We start from the raw sequence: 20,484 nt of genomic DNA, 5'->3' as shown, positions 1-20,484 counted from the left end.
CCCTCCTCTTCTTGCATACAACAAACGCTAGGGGCTTGTGCTGGGTGGAGGCATGCTCTCCTGACACCGCCTTACAGTCTTGATCTTTCACAACTGTTGCTTCCTCACTACCAACAAATCCAACTCCGTTCTATGCTGTCCACTCGTGTAAGTGATTTTGTGACTGTCCCACTTCTCAATGAATGAACCAGCTGTGGCCATCCCATATCACGCCTCCAACTCCATCAGTTATTGGCCCTCTATTCCTCAACCAAATTTACCAACACATTCCTCTTCACCCGCTTCTGTCACTCCCACACCCCACAATGCACAGCATCACCTCCAGCTCCATTCTAATCATCCTCTTCAGTGCCTCCCTGCTGCACATAAATAGAGAAATAGCAAAAATATGAACGTGAAATAACATGAATAGTGAAAATAAATGATCCAATAACTGAGTTTGAGGAGCCCCAATTGAAATGCTAGTTGGTCAAGAGAACTGACCAGCAGTCTCAATGGTATTTGTACCAACTGCAAGAAAGATAGGATTTAAACCAATTAAGAGTAGAACCTTTTTTTCCCCAAAGCATGAAGAATGGTACGATGCACTATGTCCAAAGCAGATGATAAGTCGCGTCGCAGCAGTTATGTAACTGTGTACCCCTATCAGCACTCTGAATTATGTCATTGGAGATCTTTGTTCATGTTTTCTCTGAACCATGGGTGCTCTTAAATTGTCACCTTCCCAATATTGAAATAGTCCAAAGGAGAATGTTTTTTTGAAATGAATGTTAAATTGAAGAGCAAAATAGCCTTCTCAAGTTTTCAATAAAATTGCAGTGATGAATTTTACCTCTAACTTTTGCAATTGCTGTTGTCCAATAATTATTTAATTAAGTCTGAGAGGTCGGTGGTTAGAACCTCAGCATAGTCACTCAAAACGCTTTAAAAATGGGAGCTAATGCTTCCTTGTTTTATGCTCAGCATTTAAAAGGATAGAGCACAGAGAAACAACCATATAATGTTGGCAACATTACTGTAGGCTTTGATGGGCCCAATGGACTCCTTTATAAGGAAACCTGGATTTTTATTACCTCTGCCACCAAAGATGGGAGGAAGTAATATTTTCACCCCGATCTGTCTGTTTGTTACTTGGAAATGTTTTAATTCTTTTTTTTTTGACAAGTATGTTTGCTTCTGTTTGTTTGTCTGTCCACTTACCTTTAATTGCTTACAGGTCACAATTTTACACCGAGCTTCACAAGACTTCACCGAATGGTTGAGTTGGTGGTCTGACATAATCCTATTTATTTTTGAGGTCAAAAGGTCATCATAGGCCAAAGGTCAACAACTTAGGTGGGATTTCTAAGATCCTCAATTTTCATCCAATTGACTTAAAAATTAAAAGGGATTTATATTTCAGCTCGCTGAATTCAACCAACAAATTATTTTTGAGGTCAACATAAGCCAAAAGATCAACACAAGCCGAATTCTAAAATTGACAATTTTCATCCGATTGACTTGAAATTTGAAGAGTTGAATATTTGGTCATTGAATTCAACGACTAATAATTGTTAAGGTCAAATTTGTTCAATGGATTTTGCAAGTATCATGCTCTTTGTGACGACTTTTCTTGTCACTTGCAAAATAGAAGATTTTTCCAAGTATATTGGTTCGTCGATTTTGTTTTTCTCTCTGTTTATGTCTGTTTTTCTGTCTGTCAATTGCCTGTAGGTCACAATTCTAAACCGATCGTCATGAAACTTTACGAAGTTGTAGAGGTAGTCTCAACTGAGAAGTCTATTGATTTTGAGGTCAAAGCTCATCTTGAGGTCAAATTTCTAAAATCATCATTTTTCATCTGATTGACTTGAAAGTTGAACAAAATTTGCATACTGCATCAATGATTTGGGAAACCAACTATTTTAGGTCAAAAGGACAAAAGTCAACCCAAGGTAAAACTTCTAAAATCATCAATTTTCAACTGAAAAATCATCAATTCACATCTTACTAACTTGAAGATTAAACAGCAATTGCATAGTCCATCATTTAATTTGGAAAACAAACCATTTTTGAGGTCAAAATGTCAAAGGTCAACTCAAGGTCAAACTTCTGCAATTATCAATTTCAATCTGAAAAATAATCAATTTACATCCAATCGACCTGAGCTTTGATTAAGATTGTCAATTTTGATCTTGATGAAATGGACAATTTGATGTATCTATGGCAACCTTTCGAGAAAGGGGTGGATTTTGCAAGTATCTTGCTCTGCACAATGTATTTTTCTTGTTTTTTTTTTTTCATTTGTCTGTTTATGTGCAGGATATCTCAAAAAAGTTATGAATGGATTTGGATGAAATTTGCTGGGAAGGTTGGGTGTGTGAGAAGGATGAACTGATTAGATTTTGGTGACAAGCTGGATCCAACTACAAGATTTTTTTAAGTGATTCTTCACCATTGAGAGATAGGACTAAAATGATAAATAGCACGATATCTGAAAAGTTGTTGACGGATTCGGACGAAACTTAGTGGACAGCTTGGGTATGTGACAAGGACGAATTGATTCAATTTTATTGAAGATCCAATTCCAGATCCGGTTACGATAATTTTTTATTTTATTCATTGATTCTTCACCAGTGAGAGATGGGGCCAAAAACGATATATAGCACGATATTTCAAAATATATTGGCCTGATATGTTCTCCTGGATCAGGCATTGATGGCGTAGGTATGTGCTCCAACGAGTGCCCTTCTAGTTATTATTATGACTAGCTGAAGTGCCCCTCTTTGCTGTGTCCCGATAAATAGCATAAATATTATCTTTCAGCTCGTATGATGATGTTATGTGATAGTTGCATTCTTAACTAGTTTAAAATTAAATTGTTTGTTTGTGCATATATATATATATATATATATATATATATATATATATATATATATATATATATATATATATATATATATATATATATATATATATATATATATATTTACAAGTGAATTCTAGCTTAAATTTCCCCAAACACATCAAGTACTTGTTTAAATTTATGAAAAATGTAATCCATGGAGTTTCGTCTACATACTTATATACTGTATATACACACACATATGCCATAGCTCCATTATAGCATGGTTCTTGTTAATTATATTATTAGCTCGCCTGTTCGAAGAACAGAGAGCTATAGCGATACCCCCGGCGTGAGGGTCAGTGTGAGCGTCAGCGTCAGCGTGAGCGTGAAAATGTTAAAGTTTTTGGTGCAAGTTATTTCCTTTCTAATGTTTTTATCTACCACACTATTTATTACTGATTACAATATACAAATACATATATTTCTTTAAAATTATTTGGATCAGACTTCATTGCAATGCTTTATAAAAAATATTATTAGACTCGTCTTTTAAAAACGAAAAATGAATATACAGGTGAGCATTGGGTGGGTTTGACACCACTCTGGTTATAATTAAAAGTGGGATATCAATCATGTTTATTAAGACAAGATTGACCGGAGCTGTAGTCGTTATTGATATTTTTTTTAAATTAGTGAGAACAGGACGAATAGGTGATAATAAGAATGTGGTCTCGGTTAAAGGAGCATGGTCCAGAAAACAATTTATTTTGAACCTGACAGGATATTATGTGCAATTAAACATAAAGAAATGTGCAAAAACTCAGAATATGACATTTGGATTTTTAATTGAAAAATGAACCAATTTGGTACAACTTCTTATGAGTTTTGAATATTGATAATTTTGTCATGAAAATTACTAGAAAAGCATTTGGGCAATGCTCATGTCCATTCAAAGGTTGCAAGAAAGCTTTTAAACAAATCAGAAGTTTGTTCAGAAAAATATGGGAATCTGGAGTTTGAGCAGTTTGCTCTGATCAATGATTTTTTAAAAGCAATTTTAACTTTAATGAAGGATTGTTGAAAAGAATTATGAGCATTTACTTGTACTCAAATCAGAAATTCAGTGTGGTTTATAAAATGTTCATTCCCTATACTGACAACTCCATTTTAACTTCTGTAAATGAAGAGTAAACTATGGAGATGTGGAATGAATCGGCTGTGCTTGAGTAATGCGAGGAGCATATCGATCCAACATCACTGAAAGCGTTGAATTGTTCAGTTGGATCAAATAGTCAAGGTCAGTACGGAGAATTAAAATACAACAGGTTTGGAGATTTCAGAGGTGAAGTTAGAATAATCAAGACATTTCAGTCTGCTCTATGTAATGCTCATTTTCCTTTGAGGGTACTCATGCAATTCTTGAATTTGATGTCCTATACTCTGTTACAGCACAGGTTGGATGTGTGACAAGGATTATTCAATTCGATTTTTGGTGAAGATCCAAATCTCATCTGGATATGATAATATTTTAATTCTTTAAGTAATTCTTCCCCTTTGAGAGATGTGGCCAAAAACGATATATGGCATGGCATTTCAAAAAGTTTTGGACAAGTTTTGACAAAACTAGGTAGATTAATTGCTTAGGTTACAAAAACAAGCCAATTCGATTTTGTTTCAGGTCCAGATCCAGATTTCCCCTCTCAGTGGAACAGAAAACGTACACTATTATACCTGGCAGAGGTATGCACTCGACTGATTGCCATTCTAATTCTGACTGTTATTCTGTCTGTGTCTGTCTGTCTGTATGTCAATCGCCGACAGGTTGGATTTTTACTCTGATCTTCACGAAACTTGACCTGACCTGGTAGAGCTAGTCACAAGCAAGAAGCCTATTGTTTTTTGAGGTCAATATGTCAAAAGATTAAAGGTCAAGCTCACAAAAATTGTCAATTTTTGTCCGATTCACTTGATATCTATAAATGCACTGTTTTGTTATGGATCAATATAATATACTTGAACCATTGATACCCTATCATTAGAAATGTGGGAAAAGGTAATGAAAATTAAATAAGTTTGTATTGTACTCACTGTGGGGAAATGGCAGTTGTGCAGCTCACTGAAATGCTGTCAGGCTGGGCACTGAGTGTAGAAGGAACGGAATGTCATAGTTACCACAAAGAAGAAGTCGGTGGACAAATCACTCTGTCCAAATATGTGTTTTGGCTAATGTCTTCAAGTCATGTGACAACTATACTCCCACAATAATTAGGAACAGACTGGATGAAAGAGTTATTATGATCCGGACCACTTACAACCTCATCTACAGAGACACAAAGCATGCGGACAACTCGATGTCAGGCTTCTGAGTGACCTTGTGTGGGACACAATAAAATGATGGTCAGAGAGCCATGCAATTTAGAATGACATGATGTGATTGGAGTGAGAAAGAACAGGTGTGTGCTACGGCATGTTCAAGCTGGATTTCATTTTAAAACCGGGCCCAAATATCAAAGAGGGTATTGAGAGTGTTGCATGTGAACCAAGACTGGTTTAACAACTCCAAAGCCCTGACTCAAGAACAAGCTGCAACCCCTGTGGATGATGGATGATCTTATCTACTGGCTGATTAGGTTCTTGATAAATATATTGCCTTGCTGGTGTCTCGGAGACGACGTCCAAGCAGGCAATTCCTCTCTGGTCACATCGAGAAGGCAACCGGCCTGTGTGCTTTTCTTCTCACTCTTCAGTAGCTAGTGTGTGTTGTGGCTCTAAAGGCGAGTAATGGACTCGGATTCATCTGCTTGCTTCGGTGATACCAGGATCACCCTCTGGGACTTGTAACCTGACTGTCCAGTCTGATTTCAATCTGTGCACACCCAATGGGGCAAGGCTGCTTCGAAAATGTCCACAACCAACTTTGACATCAAATTTTATCCTGCTGGAGTTTTATTAGGAGCTGGGTACCTGAGATAAGTTGCCAACTTGAGTCGTGATTTAATTCAAACTGCATTGAAACCTGGGTCATGTGTATGTTACTTTGGGGAGTTTTAAAATCATTGAGTATTTCTTTTAAATCTTTGTTATGTTATGGGCTGCTATTAAATGGTATTGCTGTTTGAAAGGTGGACAACAGCAACACACAATAGGCATTTTAAAGGCCATTTTCCCAGCGAGAGCAGGGGTTAACCTTGTGGGCCCCATGACGATATTCTCCACTTTGCCATATTTTCTGCATCTCCCTTTGTTAACCCCCTTACCTGCATTTCTTCTTCCACTACCTTGAGCCAAGTTTTCGGTCTTCCCTGTCCACTACTTCCTTCTACATTCATTTCCATCACTCTTCTCACCCAGTCACTTTCATCCTTCCTCAACACATGACACAACCATCTCGACTTGTTTCTCTTCACAACATCCAGCACAGGCTCTTTTCCCATCATCTTTCTCAATTCATCATTTGTCTTCCTCTCTCTCAATGATATTCCGCAGATCCACCGAACCATTCGCATTTCCACCCTTTCCAGCCTTCGTTGCTGCTTTATGTTCATTACCCATGTCTCACTCCCATAAATCATAGCACTTCTCACACATGTAGCATACACCTTTCCCTTCAAATTCAACAACACTCCCCTCCTTGCCAGCATGCCAATCAGTTCCTGAAACTTCTTCCATGCACATCTCACTCCATCAACTGTCACCGAGTTTGATCCACCTTCTCCATTCAGAATTTCTGCTAGGTAGCAAAATGTTTTCACACCTTCAAACTTCACACCGTCTCCAAGACAGTAAGGATTAATAAATTGCCTTTTTTATTTTAGCTGTGGTTTTCATCAAGTTTAGTTTGAGTACAAATTGGATGTGGACGCTTTGTACTCGTTTCCATTTTACCCTCACCAGAGGAGAAGGTATTGCATTTGGGTCTGTTTGTCTGTCTGTCTGTCTGTCTGTCTGTCTGTGTCTTTGTTTGTTTGTCCGCACAGAACCTGAGTACAGTTTTTCTCTGTAACTACTTGTCGGACTGACACAAAATATTCACCATGAGAGCGACTATTCATGTAGAATGTTTTAACAATAATTATGATGTCATCGGACTTGTGGTTTGGCAGCCATCTTGGAAAAAAGGAAAAACTTTGGACCTCTGTATGTAGGAAACCGCATCGTGGAAAAAAATTGAAACTTGGCACATGTTCACGTACTCTGCATGGGAAATAAGTTTGATTTTTGTGTGATGTGCATTGGTGCCTTCATTATGACATCATAATTCTATATGTTGAACATTACATCTGATGAGTATGAACATTTTTGAGGGTCATCTTGGGATAAATTTGTCAACAGAAAAAAATTGATGACATCATCGATCATGTGGTTTGGTAACCATATATTTTTTTTAAAAAACCTTCAAAAAATATTCTCTGAAATGGCTAAACAGTTAAAGTCAGAACTTTACAGCTTTGAGCACCTATTCATGAGGAACAAAATGTTCCCACCAATGATGTCATAGGTCACATGGTTTGGCTGCCATATTGGATTAACCCGAAGACCTATAAAAAAAAATCTTCTTCTCCAGAATGGCTGGACAGATGGAGGGGAAACTTCACATGCATGTTCGCCAAGCCTTGGGGATTGAACGAAAATCTTAAAAAAATATTCTCTCTTGAACTGCTTAATCGATGAATGTGAAACCACAATTTTTATCGAGTAGTGATGTGGAATATATGTTTTAAATTTCTACCTGATCATACGCATGGCCTAGCAGCCAGAATATATATTTTTTGATCTGGGTTCTTTTTTCTGTTTTTCTTTTTTTGAATAAGGATCACTTGTCTATACCTGGATGGGTTTGAGAATAGAGGAGTATCAGCTTAAACCTAAATCTTATCCAGGTTTCTCCTGATGACTTCATCTTTGCTTTTTGCTTGTTCTGGTTCCTTCTGATAACTCCAATGCAGTATTGTACCAATTTGGTTTTCCATTTGATTTGAATTGAATTTGTTTTAATGTCATTCTAAATTAAATTGAATAATACGATACGTCATGTGTCAGGGTCAAGTGTCTGATCAAAGCGGGACATCTTGGTACCCACTCATCACTGCCAGCAGTTATAAAGTGGCAGTTCTGGTTATGTCAATTATTAATTACACACCAGAACAGAAACATCACACAAAACAAGTCCTGGTGAGGGTCTGCAATCTCTGATTGCTCTTTATCTTGTTTCCATTTTCAGATATTTTATGGTTGATTGATCTTTTTTGGGATTGTCGTTGAGTCTTTTTGAAGGAAGTTAACCTATCTTTATCCCACGCTTTTTTAATTGATCTCATGTCTGAAGGAAGCGGATGAGTATGGCATTTTTAATATGACATAGGCAAAGCCTAAAAACGAATGAAACCCATTAGAATTACCCTTTAAAACTCTTTACAACTACCCATTAGAACCCCTCAGAATTACCCTTTCAAACTCATTATAGAATTACCCTTTACAACCCTATGGCATTACCCTTTAGAAATCTATGGAATTACTCTTTAGAAACCTTTATAATTACCCGATATAACCCTTTATAATTACGCTTTAGAACCCCTTTGAAGTACCCTTTAGAACTCATTAGAATAACCCTTTAGAATCCACATGAATGACCATTTCGAACCCATAAGAATCCATCCATCCATCCATTGGGACCATACTCTATGCAGAACGTTGTGCAGACTGCCTAAGCAGTCTCCTTGGCTATTGGACACAATCCTGGAGGGGTCGCCACTCCGGCACAGTATACCAGCATGCTGGCACTCATTTTTCCGACCTCGGAAGGATGAGAGGCAGAGCTATCCCCACTTGGTATTAATTCAACAGCCAAGTGGGATTTGAACTCAGGATCCTCGGATCCCAAGCCCACCGCCCTAACCAATAAGCCAAAACCAAGCACCCATAAGAATGACTCTTTAGAACCCATTAGAATTACCCTTTATAGCCCTCTAGAATTACATTTTAGAACTGATCTTTTGGAATTACATTTTATAACTTTTAGAATTACATTTTAGAACTTTTTAATTACATTTTAGAACTTTTGGAATTACATTTTAGAACACTTTAGGAATTATGTTTGAGAACTCTTTCAGAATTACCCTTTAGAACATTCTGGAATTACATTTTAGAACTGTTCTTTTAAAATTACATTTGAGAACTGATATTTTAGAATTACATTTTAGAACTCTTCTGGAATTACACTTTAGAATCCTTTAGAATTAAACACCGTGGGTGAGAAAGGTTCATCTTCTTCTTCATTTTTGACTGATGGATCGACGGAAAGACACGGCCAAATATTAAAGCAGCTGCACTGCTTAAAAACGGGGGGGGGGGGGATATTGTAATCGGATCCGTCTGTCTGTCCATCACGCTGTCTCCTCCTAAACGGTTATGCAGAAATTTACTAAACTTGATAGTTATTATCACCACCTGGAAAGAAGGTGCAAGAGCAATATCATTTTTGCACCTCCTGGGGGGCTGGGACAAGGTCAAAAGGTCAAATACCAAGATTATCAATTACAGAAACATTTTTAAATAAAACGTATATGCAATCAACATTGGGGATTAATTAGAGGTGTATTTTTTATTGTTTTTTATTTGATGCCTGGTTCATGCCACAAGCATTGGGAAATTAGGTTCACAAGGATCAAAAGAGAAGATTCTTTTCACTCAAAATTTGATATTGAGTCATTCCTGGTGGATCTTTGTTGCCATCTTTCAACTTTGCTTTATATGTGAGGTGTGGGGATTTGTGATGGCAGGCCATCGACTTCATTCTAGTTTTAGTTTCAATTATTTGGAGGTCACCAGCGATTATTCAGTTGTGATGGGAGTGTTGCAAGTTTGAAGTGTTACATCTGCATGTTGACGGATTACCAATTCATAGTTATACATTTATTAAAAATATTTATATACCTTTGTAAATGAATTTTTTTCTGCTGGTCATACATTTCTGGGATATTTTTCAAGTTTTGTTTTGTCTGGTAATTTTTCCTTACCGTTATTTTCTTTTTATTTGTTATAACCTCAGCAAATTTATCTTCCAGTTTTATCAGTTTTACCTTTAGCACATCTCTGTCTTTGATTTTGACCTTTGTTGATTCCAGCTTAAGCATTTTTGTGACAATCATATCCAAAGTTGCTTTTAAATGTTGCAGAGGCATTGCTTTTTCTTCGTCTGCCACTAGTTCAGTATAACTTGTCCTACGGAAGGTAACTGCTGTGTTAATTGTAATCCTTTGTTAAATTAAATTGATTAAATTTATCACAATTACTTAAAATGGCAATTGTGATTAATTTATGGTGTTATTTAAAGAGTTTTTTTTACCTTGCTCATTTTAATGTCAGCTATAATTTGACTATTTCATCAATTGTCTTCACTGCAGGATAAATTCATCCATAGTTATATACAGTACTTTATATTGTACTGAATTACTCATCACACAATTAAATACAAGGCCTATATTCTGATTCTCATAACATTTGAATTCATCTCCTGCTCTTTCATTTAAATTTTAGACCATCTGCATATAATGCTCTTAATTCCTTAATCCCAAAATTTTCTATCTCATTTCTATTTTTCCTTTTTACACATCACTTTAATCTACTACTGCCAGCAGTTTTTACAGCTGTTCATACAACTTACTATATCCAACACTGGCCTGCTGTTCAGCATGTGGTCAACAAGTGACAGTTTCATTTGTGAGTTACATTGCTACATAGTCTCCCACATTTAAGTGTATAGTTCCTGCATGCTAGCAAGTAGAGAATAATAAATGTTTTATACAAAATTAATTCCTCATCAGTGATGGTTAATGCACATGATCTAGCCATGGAACAGAGGTGGAACATCGTTTCATCATCAGGATCATACTTAACAAAAATTTAAGAAGTTAATTCAATGGATTTTCAAATGCTCCACAAAATCCAGCTCAAATCGGAAAAGTTGTTTTATATTGCAATGATTTGAACACTTTTCTATCTCAGACTAGGGTGTGGTTCATACATTATGTTTGAACCACAAAATACAACATTGAGATTCAAAAAGTGTCTGAACTACAGAAGTGTGGAGATGTGGTTTGCATGATTTAAATTGAAAATGACACAAATATAAGCCATTATTCTGTAATCTTCAGTATTCCTTGATTTAATACTGTTCGGAATTCACGCCCCACCGGCGTGCGAACGACCGCATGTAACCAATAGCGGCCGCTTCGCCCATCGAACGTGCAATTCAGTCGTGACCCTCTCAGAACAACGCCAGGAGCTAGTCACGGGTGGGGGTTTAACCTCACCACAACTCAGTCTGCATTCTATCCGCGTGAAATAGGGTCCGATCGCCAAATGGTCGATTTACCTAAGTACCCGCGTGGGTAGCATACCAAGGAGTTGTACGACGCCGCAGGTTGACTCAGGACACGAATCGCTTAAGCGGCTCGTTCTGTACTGCAGGGATAACCGAGCAGAGTTATCGTCGACCTCGACGGTTCAGATTATTTATCGGGAACTTACACCCACTATCAATCCCTTACGTGATGCAAGATGGAGTTTCAAACAAAGGAAAGGATGCAGCGAAACGGGGAACAAGTCCTATGTGATCACCTACGACTTACTGTAGACCCCGTGATCCGATGATGGCCATATTTTTTTCAGACCACCATATGACCTTGACCTTCAGCATTTAGTGATTACAGTGTAAATTAATAATACTAGTAGATTACCCGTCCCATGGACGTGTGACAGAGGTGTTGGTGGTCACGTGGTTTTGTTGTCCTTCACGGTTCGGAGAACTGCAGTCGTGATTTCATTCCTTTTTCGTGTGCCATTTTTTCCGAATGAGGTGTTGATTCCTGAGTGACTATTATGGGGTTGTAATTGAAGATAGTCAAGCGGAGACACTGAATATGTTGTCACAGCATTTTTTTGAAAATGTATTACAGTAACAGGTGATAATGAATGAGTATGTACATTTTCGCTCATGAGCGAAAAAGTAAAGCGATCCAGTGATGTATACAAAGTGCAATATAACTGAGTTTCATGGACCAGTGATGCTTCGTCTTGGAGGAGATAACAAACACTTAGCTCCATTGTAGTAAAAACCTGCCATCACTGGTCTGTTCTGTGGTAAGCACTTGATAGCACTGGACCAATCATGTTTGGTGATGCATCTCAGGCTGCATAGCTAATACTCGGTGGCCTCAGCTTCACTTTTTAAGCCCCTCTAATTTTTTCTCATTTGCTCATGATAGCGAGCTAGAAAGGAAAGCAATCCAGAGTCATATAAACTAAGTACAATAAAGCCGAGTTTCGTGGACCATTGACGCTTAGTCTAGGAGGAGATAAGAAACAATTAGTTCCATTGTAGTATAGATGTATACCCATGTACAATCTATCCATAAATCTCACCGTCATGAAAATGGGAGGAAAATTATACAAGTTGTGATAAAGAAGGTGTTTTTTGTTAATTAGGTCACAATCCAAAAAAACCTAGGCCAAGGATACCAATCAAATATGAAGTGCACAACTTCAATGCAGATCCACTATTATAATGCAAGAACATCTTGGAAGGCCAAGTGGTCTTTGAAATGCGACAAAATAAAGCAATATCAAAAAAACGTGTTCTTTTTTTCAGACTGCCATTTGACCTTGATCTTTAACTCAGAGAGGTATGATGTACAATCAGAGTAAATGCGGCTTACTCTAGGCGATCTACAGAGGGAAATTACATTCCGATCAGACAAACCTTAGTCAAGATGTGGAGAAACAAACCTTGGTCTAGTGCAAAATGATACAGGTTTGTTTGGAGTGTTGGAAGAAAAAAACAAACTGCCATTTAGAATATATATATATATATATATATATATATATATATATATATATATATATATATATATATATATATATATATATATATATACACACACACACACACACACACACACACACACACACACACACACACTAGCAGGGATACCCGTGCTCCGCACAGGAATCCCGTGGATGACGGCGGGTCTGAAGGAGTATATGTCACAGTTAATTGTAGAGGCTGCCACCATTCTTTTTTTTTTTCATCACCACTATAATATTATATTTTCCCCGCCATGTTTTATATACAGAAGACTCGAGTTCAAAAATGTTAAGATTTATTGCCGCATCAGATAAAAAACTATAATGCCTCAACAATGTGAGGCTGGTTTCATGTCATCATTTGCGACTTAATTTATACGTCGGGCATAACCCAGCCTGGCCCAGCGTATTTGATTTATTTACATCTGTTATCCTGATAAATTATGTTATATTATGTATACGAAGATACAACGTACCTACGCCCATAACCATTCTCTAAAATATCTACATAGCCCATAACCATTTAATTATAAAGTATTATACACATACACCATACGCCATCACCATTCTATTTATATCTGTAATATGTATACAGTCATGCGCCACTTAACGACGGGGTTACGTTCTGAGAAACACGTCGTTAAGCGACGTCGTCGTTGTGCGAACATCATTATTTTTTTTTCGTTTTCGTTTTCGAACATTGGTACTTACACAAACCTCGACACCTAGGCTATATGGTGTAGCCTATTGCTCCTCGGATACAAACCTGTACAGCATGTTACTGTACTGAATACTGTCGGCAATTGTAACACACATCCAAGAGAGACGGAAGACACGTTAGTTTTACCTTTGTGCTGTTCATGACGGCCATCGGTGTTATTAGCAGCAGCTTACAATCTCCTCTCACATCGATTATAGAAAGATGAATAAAAAGCGTTTGGATTTTATAATTGCGTAATCAATGCATCGATGTTATAATTTATAAATGAAGAAACGAGCTCCTGTCAATTGTGATATATATTTTCGGAACAGTGCGATTGTTTTAACAACATGAAAAGCTTCACCAAAAAGAAGGTTGTGTTTTAATTTCGATTTATTCGCGGAATTCTTCAATTCAAAGGTAATTTACTTGCTCGAAGGTAAACGAGCAAACATTGGTTCAGTTTGAAAGCCGATTTCCTTGAATCCAGATTTAGCACGACCCTTTTTTTTTCACGATGACATTTTATGGACCTCAACGATCGCATTATAACGGGGCCACACTGTCGTTTATTATCATTATGAAGTATTATGTACTGTACAGTCGACATAATTGTGCGTGCTATTTTTATACTACTGGCAGCGCTACGTCGGCGACATCACTCGGCGATAGGAATTTTTCAGCTACATTTTTTTTTTCATTTTTTTTTTTTCAGAGCTGGCAGATCCGTCGTATATGCGATCCGTCGTTGCCCGGAACGTCGTTAAGCGGCGCATGACTGTATATACAAACCACCACCACCATTTTTTATTTCCCAGCACCATTTTTATTTTTCACCAGCAACATGTATTTCCTTCATCGCACATCCTATTCCCGTTTATGAAATTACTCAAGTAGCTCAATAATTTTAGTGGAGTGCTCGAGGATTAACAATATTTGATGTCTTCCCCTCTGGGACCAATATGTATAAAGCCTCCGATGATCCCTCTCTGGAGCATCCCACATATAGCTGACCATGGGAAAAGCAAGGAATGGATAATTCCAGTCCTGCTACTTTCAATGACTGTCCTTGTGCCTTATTGATAGACATCGCAAAGCACAGGCATACAGGAAATTGTAGTCTCTTAAATTCAATCGTTGAATTTCATGGAATGAGTGGAATTTGTGGAATGAATACATCTCCTTTCGCACATCCTGTCATGATAGTGGCCTCAATTACATGTGGTAGTAGTCTTTTCACAATCAGTTTAGTTCCGTTGCAAAGTTTTGGTGCATCAAGAATACGTAATAACATAATAGGGCATCCAACTTTTAACGACAGATTGTACGGAGGCAATCCTGGTAATTCCAATGAGTTTAAAAATTCTGTGGGATAATGTATGGCTTGCTCAGTATCCAGTGTGGTGTCAATAGACTTGTGACTATGTTGTTCGCCTGGAACTATCTGTATCTGTATAACTATCTGTATGGCACTGGATCCTGTACCAGAAGTGGCTCATTGTCAGAAACAAACTTTGCGAGAGTATCTGTGTTGTAGTTTGTTTCACGGAACCATTCTCTACTGATGATTGCGCTTTCAGACCTATTAGAAGAGGGAAGTCCCCACTTAGTTAAATCTTTCCCGCTCATGTATAATTCCAAATCTTCAATGTATATCAGAGCATCATTGAACATATCTGGTGTGTACTGGATGTCCTCTTGGGGATGTTCTCTTTGGACTCTGTTTTTTACATCCTCAGGCAGGGCCTCTTTGTGAATGTCCCATAGGCTCTTGGAATCTGACATCTCACACGCAGTTATCATAATAGCAAATAGATACCTCATGGTCGATGGGGATTGAGAAACAGTTGCCTCTTCAAGCGTGGCGTTCCAATGGGCATCGTCTTCTAGGAGTCTGAGGAGATTGCAAGCCTCACGGAATGTGCTGCAAATTTACCCGTCCACTGTTCTCAGGTCTATGAAACTCACTGGACCTCGTTTCACATGCAGGAGGAGGCGGAGGCAGAAACACTCAAAATTATTGGGATGTACTGTGTACGCTCGACCCAATGCATCAGATTTGTAAATACCGGGATATCCTGGAACTTCTGAACCTTGCTTTCTCCTGTTCCAAAGTTTCCTACTCGAGTTCCAAGTGAAATACATTGGCACCTGAGCATACAGTAGAGTTCGAGCAAAGTCATCAATTTCGCATAGTTTGAAAAATGCCAGTAAGTTAGAAATTGGAGGTTCTTCCGCTCGTTGCTGGACATTTTGATCTGTAAAATAAACTCTCTGTCCGTTCTCAAGGTGAATTGTCAGGTGAATAATTGGAGGAAACCTGCCAGTAATGGGGAAGTTCAATATCCTCCATATGGCTTCATTGCTGCATATATATCGACCATTTTCATATTTTTGAACCTCGTTGATGTCGTTTCTCTCAATGGTTACTATGGCTTGACCACTGCCCTTGTGAATGTATTTCCATATGTATTTGATAGCTTTTACACTATTGCAGTTCTCAACGTTGATATGGGCAGTGAAAATAGTGGAGAGTAATGGGATATATGGAACTATCCATTTTTTATCAACAATGATGGGTTCAGGAAGACCGTGAACTTTAACCGTTGTTTCAAATCCACCATCATCAGGTGCCTGCCTACGATACAACGGATAGCCATCTTTATCCGACTGCGTTTCGTGGAGGTATTCTCTAGGGAACCTCTTTCCACATTTTCCATTTCTCATGCAGGGTGCCTTGCTATTTATTACCCCGCATGGACCATGGATCATATGACGTTTCACAATAGCGTACAATAACGGATCTTCTTCTGGGTTGGGAAATTCAGCGCGAATGACTGAGTCAATCTGGGTGGGTCTAAGTTTTTCTCTGAGCCAAAAAAGGCTATGTATTTTTGGAAGACCACATTTTTGCCATTCTATGGTATACATGTAGGCAGCAACAGACCCACACACGTTAAAATTCGTCATAAGATCTATCAACAGAATGACTTTCCTCTGAAAGACTCTCGCTATTAGATCATGTCGGTCATGTGCGACTTATCCTGGTAATAGTTCTTTGACAATTTCTGGACACTGAGGATTACAGGTTAAAGTTATGAAAAGGTCCGGTCTTCCAAAAGTTTGAACATATGTCATTGCATCTTGAGTGCGTTCTGCCATATACCGTTGTCCACCAGTGAATGATGATGGTAATATAACTAATTGACCAACATTTGCATGGCCGTCATTGGTTAGAGAATCACGGAGATGTATATAATCAGCCACGCGTAACTGCTGCTGATGAGTTCTGATGAATAGTAGTCGTTCAGACTCAATCTTAGCATACATATCAACTGCATACTGGTGAAACAGTTGGCGACAACGCAAAATAATATTGAAACTATTTTGCCTGTGCATGACTCTGTATGCATAGTAATCATTAGCAGATACTTTTTTTCCAACATTCATTAGTCCGGTCGTGGGATTGAACTGCCATATTTGGAAGCAATAGCCATCTTGTCCTTCCCAGTTAATCAACGGGTACTGCAGGGCATCATAGGAGTGGTGTGTCTCACCGATTCTCTGCAGTTGGTCATTTCTGCAGTGCATGATGATGTCACGCCAATTGAATTCTTGCCCAATGATGACGATGGCCACTTCATTTACTTGTGGGGCGTTGTATCTTCTCTCATGCTCTCCAGCAGGAGTTCTATCAGCATGAATTACAACCCTCATGTCTTCACTGGGAGCCTGTTCTAAGGCTGTTTTGAAACTTCTTACGATGTTGTTAGTTTCATGCAACATCTTTTGCAAGTCCAAAACCAACTCGAGACGGATATCTTCAACAACGACACACCAACGTTGAGCTTCCTGATTGTGATTGCCGATGAAATAGATCTCAAGAAACTTCGGTTCTTCTCCGGGTTGTGGCAAAATGGCCCTGGCTCGATGAAATATTTGCCCACAAACCTTAAACGTAGGGATGTAGCCCGGTAACCTAACTTCTTCAGCTACAAATGATGTCATTTGGAAGCATGAGTTATACCTCCTGATATTGCCAAGGAAATGTTGCGAGTGGGCAGATGTTCCATCCAACAGAGACTTCAACGGTTCTGGTGGTTCGTATATATCAGTGATTTTCACTTTCCCTCCACTGCAACACATACCAGGAGGTTCTTTCTTGAATTTTCTTGCCCCACAATGACGGCAGATTTCATCCGTCCCACCTATTTGAAGTACAGGGATCAATTGATACTGATTATGCGGTCGATAGTTAAAGACTTCTCTTTCCATTTTCGATGATTTGAAAGGGCCGGTTCTATTGGCAGCTGAATGCAACCGTTTGCTTCGGCGTCGATCGTCCGAGACTTCAGGCAGCTCTGCTTCTCTCGCTGCTGCTGTTGCCTGGCGATCGCTTCTGCGTCGAGCGTCCAGAGCTTCAGGCAGCTCTGCTTCTCTCGCTGCTGCGGTTGCTTGGCGATCACTTCTGCGTCGAGCGTCCGGAGCTTCAGGCAGCTCTGCTTCTCTCGCTGCTGCAGTTGCTTGGCGATTGCTTCTGCATCGAGCGTCCGTAGCTTCAGGCAGCTCTGCTGCTCTCGCTGCTGTGGTTGTTTGGCGAACGCTTTGGCGCCGAGCGTCCGCGGCTTCAGGAGTCTCTGCAAGCCGAGCAGCTGCCGAAGAAGACCGGTCTCTTTGACGCCTTGATGTCGTTTTCTCTTCGGTCTCGACATCTCGTGACGCTCTCACAGTCTTCACGTGTGGCGTTTTTCTCCCAATGCTGCTTCCTCGCTTTTTAGGAGGCATCATTAGTTTATTAAAATTATCAAAATATTACTATTATGTATTAATGTGTGGATTAATTTTATGTGTGGTGGTTGTGCTCGGGGCAATTCGTCAAGGGACGATCCCCTTCAACTCAGGTCGCGGGAATCCTCGCAAGGGGATCCGCTGCCAACTGGGGAGGCCAATTAGTCCCGAGAGCCCTGCGACGAAACGCACCGGTCCGGCTCAAAAAGTGCGGGAGTTCCAGCGATTTTTCACTGGGATCCGCGGGAATGAGCACAACCAACCTTTTGCCAGCATACAAAAGTAAATAATCACTCTATTTTAGCACGATCTCCTGATAGAGGTACTGGTCCTATTGCTGAGGTAAATGCTTGATGATGAGGAATGGATGCGAAATGGATGAGGAATTGGTGAGGATTTGATGAGGAAACCTGCTTGATGATGAGGAATTGCTCGGGAAAAATATCTCCGCTTCAACGAAAGTGTATATTAGACGACCTCTATTGATGTGAGGCAGCATGTACTGATACTGATGAACTATTGTTCTCAAGGAAATGTGTATAATAGACGACCTCTATAGGTTTTTGTTGATGTAAATAAGGCCTATGATAGTGTATCAAATGCCATGGATGCCGTTTCGTCCATATTTGGCGAGGAAATATAAGACGGTCTCTGCATCGCATGTGTACGTATAATATGAACATATTGGAGTGAGGCAGCATGTATTGATCCACCACTGTTCTCAACGAAAAGTGTATAATAGCGAACGTAGTGAGCTTCATACTCAACATGTGCACATGAGAGAAAAGGAAACAACAACAACAACACAATCTTCTTCTTCTTCTTCTTCTTCTTCTTCTTCTTCTTCTTCTTTCGGCTGCTCCCGTTAGGGGTCGCCACAGCAGATCATCCGTAAGATCCGCATAGTGATTTGGCACATGTTTTACGCCGGATGCCCTTCCTGACGCAACCCTGGTCGCCTCTTACGACACAGGGATATGGTACACCTATTTTAACCGGGGTATGCACCGGCCCAGTACACTGGTACTTACTTCGCCGACCTCGGAAGGATGACAGGCTGAGTCAACCCCCTGGTGTATTAATTCAGTGGCCCAACGGGGCTTGAACTCAGGACCTTTTGGATCCCAAGCCGCTGCCCTAACCACTGCACCAACACCAGGCTTCAACAACAACAACAACAACAACAACAACAACAACAACAACAACAACAACAACAACAACAACAACACAATACCTTGGCAATTTCAAATCCGTGTCATCGGCTATGACCCTTTTGCTTCCGGTTTTTATCATGGGGAATGATGCATGCCGGGAGATCATGACCGGAAGTGTTTATTTATTTATTCAATTATTTTTTATTCACAAGATATAAATCAAACCTAATCGTGTTTATACACCGCACAGCGTTTAATATTCGCAACATAGAAATCAAACCCGATCGTGTTTATACACCGCACAGTGTTTAATATTCACAACATAGAAATCAAACCCGATGGTGTTTATACACCGCATAGCGTTTAATATTCTCAACAGAGAAATCAAACCCGATTGTGTTTATACACCGCACAGCGTTTAATATTCTCAACAGAGAAATCAAACCCGATTGTGTTTATACACCGCACAGCGTTTCATATTCGCAACATAGAAATCAAACCCGATCGTGTTTATACACCGCACAACATTTAACAGCGAACGTAGTGAGATTCATACTCAACGCGTGCACATGAGAGAATAGTGAACAACAACAACAACAACAACAACAACAACAACAACACAATACCCTGGCAATTTGGAATCCGTGTCGTCGGCTATGACCCTTTTTCTTCCGGGTTTTTGTCATGGGGAATGATGCGTCCCTGGAGATAAAGGCATCGTCGGACACATGAAAGACCCAAATATCAGACATGGTGTATATTTCCTCTACTGATTTTAATAAAGATAACTCCCGCATCGTCAAAAATAATTTTTAATCGTGATTTACATTATTTGATCACTGATCCCGAATCCAGGCCGAAGTGACATAAAAACGTTATGCAGTAACAATAAATATGTTTTTTATAACCATGGTTATAACAATAATGAACAAAGAAAATGTTAATAAAATATGACTTACAGATGATTATTATATCATTAAAAGGTATAATATACATACGGTCATTTTTGCAAGTGTGTCGAATGCATAAGTCATAACTCGGAAACCGGGAACTCGGAAGTCATTGTCTTCAATTGACTGCAGCATTATTTTTTCATTCTATTGCAAATGGCATTGGCCCCATGTCAATCGGCTGAACTTGAAAAATTAACG

At 39.1% G+C, this 20,484-nt stretch overlaps 2 protein-coding genes across 5 annotated transcripts in view; one reads left to right on the top strand and one right to left on the bottom strand.

Annotated features, from left to right (window-relative positions):
- The window catches only part of LOC147026510 (netrin receptor UNC5B-a-like), a 384,386-nt gene that overhangs the window by 189,152 nt on the left and 174,750 nt on the right, over positions 1-20,484 (top strand). The window lies entirely within an intron of this gene.
- Positions 333-16,322, bottom strand: LOC147026511 (uncharacterized). Its single transcript, XM_085880326.1, has 2 exons — positions 15,663-16,322; positions 333-359 (listed from the first exon to the last, which is right to left on the bottom strand). Exons 1-2 carry the CDS (start codon positions 16,320-16,322, stop codon positions 333-335), a joined length of 687 nt encoding a protein of 228 aa, XP_085736452.1.

Source organism: Eptatretus burgeri, chromosome 5 (assembly GCF_056783735.1).
Source record: "Eptatretus burgeri isolate ZD-2024b chromosome 5, Ebu_testis_v1, whole genome shotgun sequence".
Classification (NCBI taxonomy): Eukaryota; Metazoa; Chordata; class Myxini; order Myxiniformes; family Myxinidae; genus Eptatretus; species Eptatretus burgeri.
This window is presented reverse-complemented; position numbering and strand designations above follow the sequence as displayed.